This window comes from Globicephala melas, chromosome 11 (assembly GCF_963455315.2).
Source record: "Globicephala melas chromosome 11, mGloMel1.2, whole genome shotgun sequence".
NCBI classification, from domain to species: domain Eukaryota; kingdom Metazoa; phylum Chordata; class Mammalia; order Artiodactyla; family Delphinidae; genus Globicephala; species Globicephala melas.
Window position 1 is genome coordinate 1391092 of NC_083324.2, and position 12226 is coordinate 1403317.

The window sequence follows — 12226 nt, forward strand, 5'->3', positions numbered from 1 at the left end:
CTCTTCTCTTCCACCGGAACTCAATCCAAGCCTAAGTTCAGGGCCGGGTTTGACTGCTAGCTCTGTGACCCCACAAGCAGGCTACAGCCCCACTCCAGGCTTCAGTTTCATCTGAAAATAGGGTTAACTTTACCTAAAAGTCACAAAATTCGCTGCCTCCCCTGAAGTTGTGTTTTGTTAAGTTTGTAAATGGCTTTTACCACATTCTGCATGTCTGTCACACTCCCCACCAGGCCTTATTATCTCACACCCCCAACCCAGGAAGAAGGGAGCTTTCAGATGCAAATTTCCCTGTGCTGCACTCGGTGAATGACCCTTTCTCTTGGCCCTGTGTGACAAAGCTTCGTTAATTAACTTTCAATCAAGTACTTGGAGGAAGGAATAGGGTGCGTGCAGAATCCTCTCCTGAGGGAAACCTGTGAGGAATGACAGGTTCTGAGGAAAGGCACCATCTCAGAGCTCTAAGAGGGACAGAGCCTCTCAAAAGCTGAATAACCGTCCAAGGTCACAGTTCTCATTGTCCAAACCAGCGCCTGTACTAACAGCAGGAGGGAGCAGCCCACAAACCAGCACCTTCTACCGCAGCCATGAAGCGGGATGGTCAAAGCTGTGTTAAGATAAGGACGCTGCTCTAGGCAACTCTAATAGAAAGGGCTCAGATCATGCCACTGGCTGAAACTTTAAAGAAAACAGAGCTTTAATGTTTAACATTTTCAGGTGACAAAGCTATAGGTGGTAATTAGAAAAAAGAGGGGCGTACCAGTTAGCAAGGGGATCAGGTAAACTACAGGCCCACGAGGGGCAGCCACACTCCCGCCTCGCCTGGGGACTCCATGCGCTGCAGAAGCAACGTGACCCGTGACAGCCTCCATCGGTGGGATGAGCGCGAGGACACCGAGGACAGCCACACACTGTCAGGGGGGAGAAGTGCGCCTCCCGACGCACTCGCCAGGCTGGGGACCGGGTCCGTCAGACCCCAGGCCCCCAACTCTGCTTCTTCTCTCACCTGTGATCTCCGTCTTCTTTGGCTTCATGAGCTGGCCCATCATGGACAGGATGTCTTGTCCCCCCTGCAGAGGAGAAGACTCAGGAATCAGTCCTGCTTCCTAAGGCAGCTGCAAATGCCTCATCGCCACCCCCCAACCCCAGTGCCCCTCGTCAATTGCCCCACGTCAGCTCATCAACTCGACAGGGGTCCTGAGATGTGGAGACCCTGGGCACCTGCACTGGAAGCTTGAGGAACTTCTCAACAAAGAGGAGTTTTTAAGAGGTTCCCCCGAGCGGCCAGAATTAAACAAAATGCCTTTGTGGGAAGAACAAGCTCCGTGGGGCCGCCCCCCCCACCCTGGCCGTGTCTCTTCCCAGTCCCGGACGGCTTCACCCCACAGGACTGCCAACTCTTCCCTGGGCATCCAGCTCTTCTGGACTCAATTCGAGCCCACCTGTCAGGAACCACAGTCTGTTTCCTGGGAAGCCCCTCTATGGGGCGTCTGACCCCAACACTGTCCTGCTGCTCCAGCCCCCTGGGGACAGACGCATGGACTCGTGTCCGCCCCCCTCACTAGGCCCGGCTACCAGACTTGCTCGGAGCCCAGGGCCTGTCCCTGCAGCTGGCTGACCCCGCGCAGGCTCACCAGCTGCTGCACCCACCTGCCAGCCCCTCAGTGCAGGTAGCAAGCAGTCAACATTTCGTGATCGCCTGCTGTTTCCAGGCCCTGGGACACAGGCGCTCCCTGAATGTTCAACAGTGAAAGGGAGCTAATGTTTCCCAAATACTTGCCGGGCCAGGTAGGAAGTATCATGCCCTTTCCACAGAGGAGTAAACTCAAAATCAGAGAGCCCTAAATCACAAAAACCTGAAGACCCGAAGTGACTGTCGGCCGAGCCCACAGTGTTGGAGCCACAATCCCGGACTCCACTTTGGTGAGACTCGTCAGGCGAGTGGCTCCCAGCAGGCTGGTTTCACAAACTGGGGGGAGATTCTTCAGCAAGCTCTCTGCCAAGGCTCCAAGGGACAACACCCAAGGATCAAATTTCAGGTTAGAAAGCCTATTCCCTTGTTAGTGAAGAGGTGGCCTCTTTTAGGACGAAGAGGAAACCAAACCTAAAGACCACCAGCAGGGAAGAGTCGGCTTCTCTGAATTGCACATTTCCCAGAGATGGCATAAAATCATCCTGTGCTTTCCCCACATTTTATTAGTCAGGACACAAGCATCCATCTTCTGCTCGCATAAGGAGCAGGGACAGTTCCAGCTCAAAGCTATAAAACTGGGGATTCTGCTAAGCAGGGGGAAGACACAGCTTTCTCAGGCTCCCTGAAATCCTGCAAAGGGCTCAAAGAACACTCCTGCCCTCTGCCATTCACACCCAGAGCAGCCCAGGCCCGAGCCACGTGCTGGAGAGGAGCCAGGGAGAAGCTGGCCAGCTCGGGGGCCAGAGGCTGGGCTGGGAGAAGGAACAATACGCAGGAAACCATCTGTGACTAGAGCGTTTGAAATGCAACAAAGGAGCCCCTCGTAGCTCTTGTCCATGTTAATTGCTGAACATTACAGACAGAAAAGGACTGCCTGCCCTAAGAAGCAGCAGCAAGACTGACAGTTCATCCCGGAGCCTCCAGCACACAAAAGGCTCCCGCGCCAGCAGGGCCGCCAGCAGGGCCAGCTTCCCGGCGGTAGCTGGGGGCAGTACCTGGGGCCGTGCGTTGGCCACGTCCAAGTCATGCAGGGTCACATCCTGGATGATTTCCTTCTTCTTGTGCACGTCCCCCTTGGGCAAGGGGACGTACTCTTCAGCTTCAAGGTCGAATTCGGTGGCGTAGGTATCACACCTGCCCTGCCTCTGCAGAGAGAGCGAAACCTGAGTGCCTGGCGAGCTCCACTGCCAAGTCCCCAAGCGGCACAGGGTGAGATAAAAGTCTCAGGTCCCACTGCGGCCTGACAGCCGCCTTGACAAACTGCAAACATGGCCTCTGCTTCCCTGCTGCCAAGAGAAGGAGCTATCTGCCCATCGCTGGGTTCCAAAACCCGGCTGAAAACACCCGATACTCTCTCCCAGAATCTTCCCCCTCTCTCTTAACTGTATGCAATTCCCGATAAAGGGCAAATCCAGTAGATTAACTGGAGACGGAGGGGCTGTTCAGACTCTTTTGTAGGTGGGTGATTTATTGTATGATATGAAGTATTATGCTCATCCATTAAACAGTGAGGAACTCTGTACAGGACACTGGAAATCAGATATAAAAAGAATGCCAACTAATGCAGCATTCCTTTCCACATGCATATATCTTGGGAAGAAAATACCAAAGAGATAAAAGGAAGATTAAATACCCTGCACATTTCAATTTGAAAATGACTACAGTTGTTTCGCGTCCTCACCATTCTCCCCCTCTAAACAGGTTTTGGTATTTTTCTAACAGACTGTCTGTTTTAATCATGAGAAGGTTAAAGAATGCAGATAAAGGGAAAGCAAACTTGACTAAACATAAAGGGGCAACTGCTGCCCTTCCAGCAGCATCGCAGCAGACACAGTGCCCCTTCCCACGCACCCCGGACCCCCTGAAGAAAGCAAGCCACTTCCCGGCCACCTGGGTCTCCTCGTGGCATTACCTTCACGGCCCCACTGTTGGCTTCAATGTAAATCACATCTCCAGCTTCTACTCGCTCTTTCTGCAAACTTTCAAAAATGCTGGGGTCCAGCTTAAAAAAACAAACAAACAGTGAACCAGAGAACTATAATCCACGTTGTATTTATTTCTGATATACTGTAAGGTAGTTTCCTCTATGAGAGCTGAGGTAGCTAATGACCGTATGGAGGGAGAGAGGGAGAGATGGGGGGAGGGAGAGGGGGGGGGGAGAGAGAGAGAGAGAGAGAGAGAAAGAAGAGAGGGAGGGAGGGAGAGAGAGAGAGAGAGGGAGGGAGGGAGTGTGTGTGTGTGTGTGTGTGTGTGGTGTGTGTGTGTGTGTGTGTGTGTGTGTGTGTGTGTGTATGGGGGAGACAGGCTTTGGGGTTTGAGTGTCCCAAAGAGAAGGCAGGAGAGGGGCACAAAGGGAGACCTAAGCTCCTCCTTCCTTTTACTCCAGAGGCCGCAAACTGGCAAATATGGCTCTGACCACTTCCAGGTGGGGCCCATACTGTCCATGGGACCAGAGACCCTAACACCCCCTTTTGAGATTGCTTTCCCTGCTTCAATCCTTTGCCCTCCCCACACCAGGCAGGGGTGGCAGTTTCTGCACCGGAAGCACGGACAGAACCTGCTTACTCTCCATGGCTGCCCTTCTGTGGGCCCATGGTTTTAGACAAGGCTCTCTGAGCTTCAGTTTCCTCATCTATACAACAGCACCCAGCTGTGATCACATCATAGATGTGTAAAATTCAAAGAAAACATAAAAGCAGGATCTTTCCCAAGCCAGTCGATTCAAATTCCAGTGTTTGCTCCCTTGGGCCCGCCTGTTCACATCTCCAGAAAAGGCAAGTAGTGCATTCTGGGAACTGCTGCTTCCCCAGATCATCCAGACCCAGGCCCCCCAGGTGGTCAGTGTTGTGGGACAGCACCTTTTGTACAGAGCCAGCATTTAGAAATGTTTCTCTCCGTTAGATTTCAAGGGGAGCTATTACTCTCAACTCTCAAACAAAATTAGAGTAAAACCTTCCCAGGACTCAGTAGAAAAAGCAAGACATAAAAGAACACATACTGTATGATTCTATTTATATGAAATGTTCAGAAAAGGCAAATATATAGACAGAAAGTAGATTAGGCATGAGGTTTCTTTTTGCAGTAATGAAAATGTTCTAAAATTGGATTGTGATGATAGCTGTACAACTCTGTAAACCGATTAAAATTCCTTGAGCTGTACACTTAAAATGGGTGAATTTTACTAAAAATGAGGCCTCAATGAAGTTGTTACAAAGAGTAACCAGAGGGAACCCAGGGCTCTATCTCCCTGGTGGGATGGGCCCGACGGCTCCTGGACCACTGCCATGAGCATGAAGACGGGGGTGGCAGGCCCCTACCGCAGGGCTGGGATGAGGGAGGCTCTCCATAAATGGCGGTACTTCCTCCTTCACACGTAAATATTCACCGAGTATTTGAACTCCATCTATCCAAACAGCTTGTACATATGCTCAAAGCGCCTGGAAGTACTCATTGTGGAAGCAAAACATTCACCCTTTTGTTATTTTCTTAAAGAAACTGTGCAAAACAGCTTTATGGGTAGCTAAAATTTAAACTGCATATCTTACTTTATATATCCTATATTGGAGAGTACACTTCTTTTTTTTGCCTCCAACATTTTTGTATCAGTTAATTTCCCAAATGAAGTGACTGAAAATGTAATTACTGAAAGGTGGTAGACACTACTAAGAAATCTAATTACTACAGAATGGGAGAGATGAAGGGGGAGGGGTTTAAGAGAGGTATTTGCAGAGGCAAGCTCCTGAGATGGGAAACGCTGTTAGGATAAAGAAAAATGGTCCTTTGAAGAAGTGACATGTTTATGATCTCCATAAAGCAGTGACCAAGAGACCACCTTACAGAATCAAAGAACAATAAAATCGCAGAGGAGAGCAAAGATGGGGAAATTATATGGTCAATCTACCACAGTTTAGATAGGGAGGCCCAGAGAGCTCAACTGACGTCTAAAGGTCACACAGCAAGTTGGAGGGCAGGCAGCATAGTGGTTAGGACTCAGAGAGTCCGCCCTGCCACTAACTAGCTGTGTGATCCGAGGATGACTGCTTAACCTCCTCACGAGCCTCATTTCTTTTATCTGTAAAATGAGGGAAATTACACACACACACACACACACACACACACACACACACAGAGATTTGTTGATGCACTTGGCCCAGGGCCTGGCACATACAATAAGTGAGAGCTGTGAAGAAAAGGTTATTCATTGTTATCAATAAGGCAAAGCCACAATAAGGCTGCCCCATCTCACAACAACACCAACAGCTACCACTTCTTAGGTAACTGGGTACCACCCCCAAAGCTACAACTTTTATCCTCACAGTAACTCTGTGAGGCAGGCAATTATTATTCCCATGTAACAGATAAAGAAACCATCGCTCAGAGATGAAGTCACTGCAGAAGGCCACACTGCAGTGAGCGGCAGACTCCAAACCCACGCTCCCCGCCAGGCGTCCCTGCTGCCCGCCTCCTCCAGGCTTACAGGACAGGAGTGGGAGGCTCACCCAGGGCCTCCCCGACTGCCACCGCCACACTGTCTCCGGGACCCTGGCCTGAGCACAACCGACCACTGAAGCCACCCCGGGTTAATAGGGCCCGACACACAAAATGGACTGCAGCCGGGACTCTGTGTTGGGCCACTAGGGAGTCCGCTGTCATCACTCTTCAACTCTTACCAGATCCCTCAGTGCTGCTTTTCCTGTGAGCACGAGCACTGGAACTGAACAGCCAATGCCCAGGCCTGTGACACACGGTCACTGTGTGGGACGCAGGATGGCACCACACAGCCCAGGCCTAACATACACAGCTCCCTCGTCAACAAGAAAAGAAGAGGGCTTCCCTGGTGGCGCGGTGGTTGAGAGTCCGCCTGCCGATGCAGGGGACATGGGTTCGAGCCCCGGTCCGGGAGGATCCCACATGCCATGGAACAGCTACGCCCGTGCGCCACAACTATTGAGCATGTGCTCTAGAGCCCGCGAGCCACAACTACTGAGCCCGCGAGCCGCAACTACTGAAGCCCGCACGCCTAGAGCCCGTGCTCCGCAGCAAGAGAAGCCACCGCCGTGAGAAGCCCGTGCACCTCAACAAAGAGTAGTCCCTGCTCTGCGCAACTACAGAAAGCCCGCGCGCAGCAACAAAGACCCAACGGAATCAAAAATAAATAAATGAATAAATAAATAAAGAGAAGAGAAGAAGAGCCACGTCTTTACTGAGTCCTCCGTGTGCCAGCCCTGCCCAACATGTGACTCTGTCGGCCCTGTGCACAGACAGGTCACGCCGCATGGGGCGATCCTGGGGCAGAGCGACGGCCCACGAGCAGGCACTCACTTTCAGCTGCTTGGTCCCCTTGGCTGTCTTGAGTCCTATGATCACGTGGCTGATGGTCTTGCCGTAGCCCCCCATGGGGTTCTCCGTCTCACATGGGGTGAGCTCCGTGACCTCGCCTTCGTATACCTCCTTGGTCTCCTTTATCCGCAGCCCTGGAAGAGAAACATGGCAGATGAACGAGCCCTGGTGAGAAGCACGACTCCCTCTCATTCTTTTAACAGCCATTTTAGCCATAAAACCTCCACGTCATAAGAACCAACAAGTCAGCCTCACCCGTACATAACCCTGGGTGGGGAAGCACTGCCCACACACACGTAGTGGAGGAGCTGCTCGGAACGCAGAGAACTGTTCTATTTCACCTTCTCAAAGGGACCTTCTAGGTTCAGATCTAGAATTAGACACACAGGCCATCGTTCCTCAAAATTGTTTCAGACAACTGCTACTCCTCCAAGGGGGTGAAACTTAGCTTAAGCCTCTAATCCTGTCTCTGAACCCAAACCATCCTACTCCGCTGGAGCAGCAACTACATGGGCCTTTGTTTCCTGCACTTTTGACTCTTGAAGGAAATTTTTAAAACCAGTGGAGTAACTCACCACACCCCTTCTGACATCATCAGGCCTGAGCAAGGCATAGGATAATAATGAGAGGTCCGTGCTGAGAGCAAGGGACAGCCACCCCGCCAGGCATCTGGGCCCTGGGCTGCTCCTCACTGCACACCCCAAGAAGAAACACCCAGCTGTCATTCACGATTTGTAGCGGGTGGTTCTACAACTCTTTGCAATTCATCTCCAAAGCAAACCGCCCCCAATAATAGAGCATTTACAATTCTTAGATTAGAATACTGTAAATGAAGGCAAACTTCTCTCTCCTGTTCTAAACATCACCCACATTAGCTGTTCAATAAATGTTTGTTGTCAAGTTAATTTTTAGAAGATGGCCTCAGTGCCTTCAAGTACCATGTTTTTGCTGCCGGAAGCATCCTTCCCTCCCTTTGGTCTCACAGACTTCCAGGTAGAGACTTGCCGGCTCTACAAAGCTGCCCTGACACAACCCTTCCTTCTTCCTCACCCTCCAGTCACCACCTGGCACCCTGCGTCTCCCCGTGCAGGGACCTGCAGCGCCGAGCGGCCCCCGCGAGACTGTCAACACCCGGGCTGAAGGCTCAGCCCCGCAGGCACACGTGAATGGACGGGCCAAAGAAGTCACTTAGGGGTGAGGGGGTGTTATCAGGCAGACCATCCAACACCCAAGAAATCTGCCTGCAGATGTGCCTGCAAGTTCTGTATAAGGCCCACGATCTCTTAGGAGGGCGCCACGGGATGCTACAGCCCCTGCACCGCGGCACCCCCAAACTCAGCACGAAAACCCAGGCCTTGTCTGGATCAGACGTTTTTTCCCCTCGAAGTCGATACACGCATGTCTCTGCCTGCTGGCCCGGGGGACAAGAAGAGTAGCTAGAGAGGGTATAAGCAGCTTCTGGAGTTCTAGTAAGGTCTGTTTCTTGATCCGGGTGCTGGTTACATGAGTGTGTTGACTTCATGAAAACTCATCGAGCTACAGTTACGATTTATGCTCCTTTCTGTATGTATGCACGTTATGCTTCAATAACATTTACAGTAACTTGAGAAAAAAAGGAAACTGGGTTTTTCTAACAAAGCAATGGTAATCATTAGTAACTGAAGTTTTTCTTAAAATAGGAAGACAAATGCACATCACCACCCCAGCTTCTCTGAAAACACACATAGCACATACACACTCCTGCACAGACTCTAATTCCCAAAGTCCAGGTCAAGAGACACAAATGGCTTCCTCCGAAACCACAGCCATGCCACAGGTAAGTTAGCAGCTATTAAATCTATTTTCAGAGGATTCTAAAAACTTCAACAAGAAAGCCATTCTAACTCACTGTGCCTGCCATCAGTTCAAAGGTGAGGAGGGAAGCATCCTCGGGTCAGATCAGGTGAAGATGGGCTACAGAAGGCACCCCTGAACTTAGGGGAAAGCTGGCAGACCACACCAACAATAAACTAAGAATCAAGGCTGCAGCAGCTCTTCGCCCTTAGAAGCAGCCCCCCACCCGGTCCAGAGGGTTGGGGCCGGGAGACAGCAGGAGGGCCGTCAGCCCCGAAGCAGCCATGGAAGGACGCTGTCTCCGCTTCGCAGATGCAACCGTCAGCGCCAGCGGTGAGGCGGAGAGTCTACCCCTCTTCAGGGTGGACCCAGGACTGGGGTCCAAGTCTCCGGACCCGTTTCCTCCGATCCTACCGCAGGGCCTTTCTCATGAAGCTCGCCCTGTCCTTTCGCTTCCAGTTAGCATGTACCCACAGTGCTCACCACCCACTTTCTGCCAGCCCTTGAGTACGACCCCAGTCTCTATCTAGTTTGTATTTTGCCCAAAGGTAAAAATAGAAACATAAGGGAAACACAGATTTAAAAGACAGAAGACATTTCCCAACCAATCTATTATGTAGACCTTTATTTGTATACTGATTTGCATAATAATACTATAAAAGAAACATATTATGACACAGGACAACCTGAAATGTGAAGATTAACTAGATATGTGATGATATTAAAGAATTTACTGTTAATTTTTCCTAGGTATGAAAATGGTATTTTTTAAGTCCTTCTTTTTCGGAGATACATAACTGAAATATTTATAGATATGAAAGCAGCTCTGCAATCAGATGGGACCATGGGGGAGGTCATCGTACCACTTGACCACTTCTTGGGTACTTGATATTTTCCAAAATAAAAATTTTAACAATGGAAAAAGAAAAAACAACAAAATACTACTCTACAACCTCCAGAATCACTAAAACTAAAAAGACTGGCAATATCAAGAGTTGGTAAGGATGCCGAACAAAAGGAAAGCTTACACTGCTGGTGGGAGTGCAAGTAAGTAACATGGTATTTGTTGTCTCCTAAAGTTGGCTACATGAATACCTGTGACCCTGCAATTCAACTCCAAGGTATATACCCAAGAGGCCTGAGTGCACATGTGCACCAAGGGACACAGTCACACAGCATCATTCTTAGTTGCCAAACACTGGGAAAAGTCCCATGTCTACCTGCAGTGGGAGAGGTAACTGCACTGTGGTGTATTCGCACAATAGAATATCATGGAGCAATGAGAAACGATTATGGCTACCCGCAGCCATAGGGCTGAATCTCAAAAATGGAAGGATAGATGTAACCATACAGATGCTCTGGGGTATTGGCAATAATCTCTCTCTTGACCGGGTGCTAGTTTCATGGGTTTTCAATGTATAATAATCCACCGAGGTATACACTGATGTTCCATGCACTCTTCTGTATTTGTGCACCAAACTACCAAGTCACTTTAAAAAGAAATACCTAAGTAAATAATACCAGTGGGCCCGGGCAAAAGAGGACCACTGCTGGCTTAAGTTGAGGGAGCACGGCTCCGAACCTCTGCTGGACCCACTCACAGTTCTCACCCTGCACACTCACCTGACAGCTCCTACAATTCCTCCCTCCTCGACTGCACTCAGACCATTTGCCTCCGAATCTCAAGGGGTGGGACCCTGTCATCTTTATGAGTTTAAAGCTCCCCAGATGTTCCAATGTACAGCCCCAGCTGAGAGACACTCATCTAAAGAATGAGTGAAGAACTCTGTTCTGCTCATGACGTGGAGCTGTACACTACTCTGCGGGTGGGAAGCCCCGTAATGGTTTGGGTGTCCTCACCACCAAGCCGCCTCTGTCGTAATAGGGAAATATCCCAGCGGCACACAGAAACACTGCCCGTGGTTCAGACATTCTCGGTCACTTCCCACCTTCAAACCTGGTCATTATCCTATCACTGGGTTGTTTGCCTTCTTTCCCCAGAAACCCAGTCAGGGCAAAGACTCTCAGATATTAAAGTTTTACTCCACCTTCCTTTAATCTGATCACCTACAAATGGAAGTCTTGGAATAGTCCCAAAAGAGAGGCTGCATTTCATTTCTACCTTACCTAATGCTTAGTTCCTGAACATCAAGACAAAAATTTTCCAAACGACATGAATTGTGACAACAGAAGATTGTGACAAAATTGGAAATTTCTGTACTTTTAAAATTAACTTGATTTATTTTTAAATCAAAACTTTTATATCCCACATAGATAAGTTCCTTCAAATGGAATTGCTTCCCTCTATTTACTGGTAGACGACTGTAACATGAAATTCCTTGAGTAGGGGAAGAAAGGCATTCCCGTCTCTCACTAGCCCCCATATTTGTTTAGAAGTTGCTCTGTGCTGACAAGCAGGCAGGGGATGTGGGTGATGGACAATGAAACCGGCTGTTAGCCAGGAACAGGGTCGGGCTGGCGCTATCTCCGGCAATGACATCGTGAACGGCACAGGTTTCATCTGCTGGCTCAGGTTTCTACATCCCTGACAGGGACCTTCATCACGCCAAGGAAACAGCACAGACTCCTTGCTTTTCATTTCTGGGCAGCTCACCACTTCCTCCCCAACCCCTCCGCCACTTCACAGGAATTCAAAGGCAGAGGAAGACGGGCAGGGTTCCTTTTTGAAGATAGTCAATGGCCTGTCTTTTTACTCTGTGTCAGGATCAAGAAATTTCTCTTCACCTTGCTGCCATCAAAAGAACTGCATTGTCTCGTCCCCTCAAAAATGGCAAATCACAAAACAGAATCCCAGGAAATTTATCTCTATTTTTTCAAATTTTAAAGCATGTAAGTTAACTTTAAGCAACCCAAACATATGCATTCATGTAAAGGTGCGTTTTGTCATCTTTTATCAATGTCAGAAAAAAAAATACGTGTGTGTGTGTGTGTGTGTGTGTGTGTTTTAATTTTTGGCTGCGATGGGGCTTCGCTGCTGCGTGCGGGCTTTCTCTAGTTGCAGTGAGTGGGGGGGGCCCCCCTTCATCGCGGTGCGTGGGCCTCCCACTGCAGTGGCCTCTCTTGTTGCGGAGCATGGGCTCCAGTCACGCGGGCTTCAGTAGTTGTGGCACGTGGGCTCAGTAGTTGTGGTTCGCAGGCTCCAGAGCACAGGCTCACTAGCTGTGGCGCACGGGCTTAGTTGCTCCACGGCATGTGGGATCTTCCCGGACCAGGACTTGAACCCGTGTTCCCTGCATCGGCAGGCGGATTCTTAACCACTGTGCCACCAGGGAAGTCCAGAAAAATATTTTTTTTAATAAATAAAAATACATTTAAAATGTACTCAGATATTTGAACTAA

At 49.7% G+C, this 12226-nt stretch overlaps 1 protein-coding gene across 3 annotated transcripts in view; it reads right to left on the minus strand.

Moving 5' to 3' along the window:
* The window catches only part of RUVBL1 (RuvB like AAA ATPase 1), a 42588-nt gene that overhangs the window by 9913 nt on the left and 20449 nt on the right, over positions 1 to 12226 (minus strand). For all 3 annotated transcript variants that reach the window (XM_060307848.2, XM_030849221.2, XM_070046580.1), the window contains 4 exons: positions 7016 to 7167; positions 3606 to 3695; positions 2689 to 2838; positions 1007 to 1070 (listed from right to left, as the gene is read on the minus strand). In XM_060307848.2, the coding sequence (XP_060163831.1) occupies positions 1007 to 1070; positions 2689 to 2838; positions 3606 to 3695; positions 7016 to 7167 (456 nt within the window). The remainder of the gene's footprint in view (positions 1 to 1006; positions 1071 to 2688; positions 2839 to 3605; positions 3696 to 7015; positions 7168 to 12226) is intronic.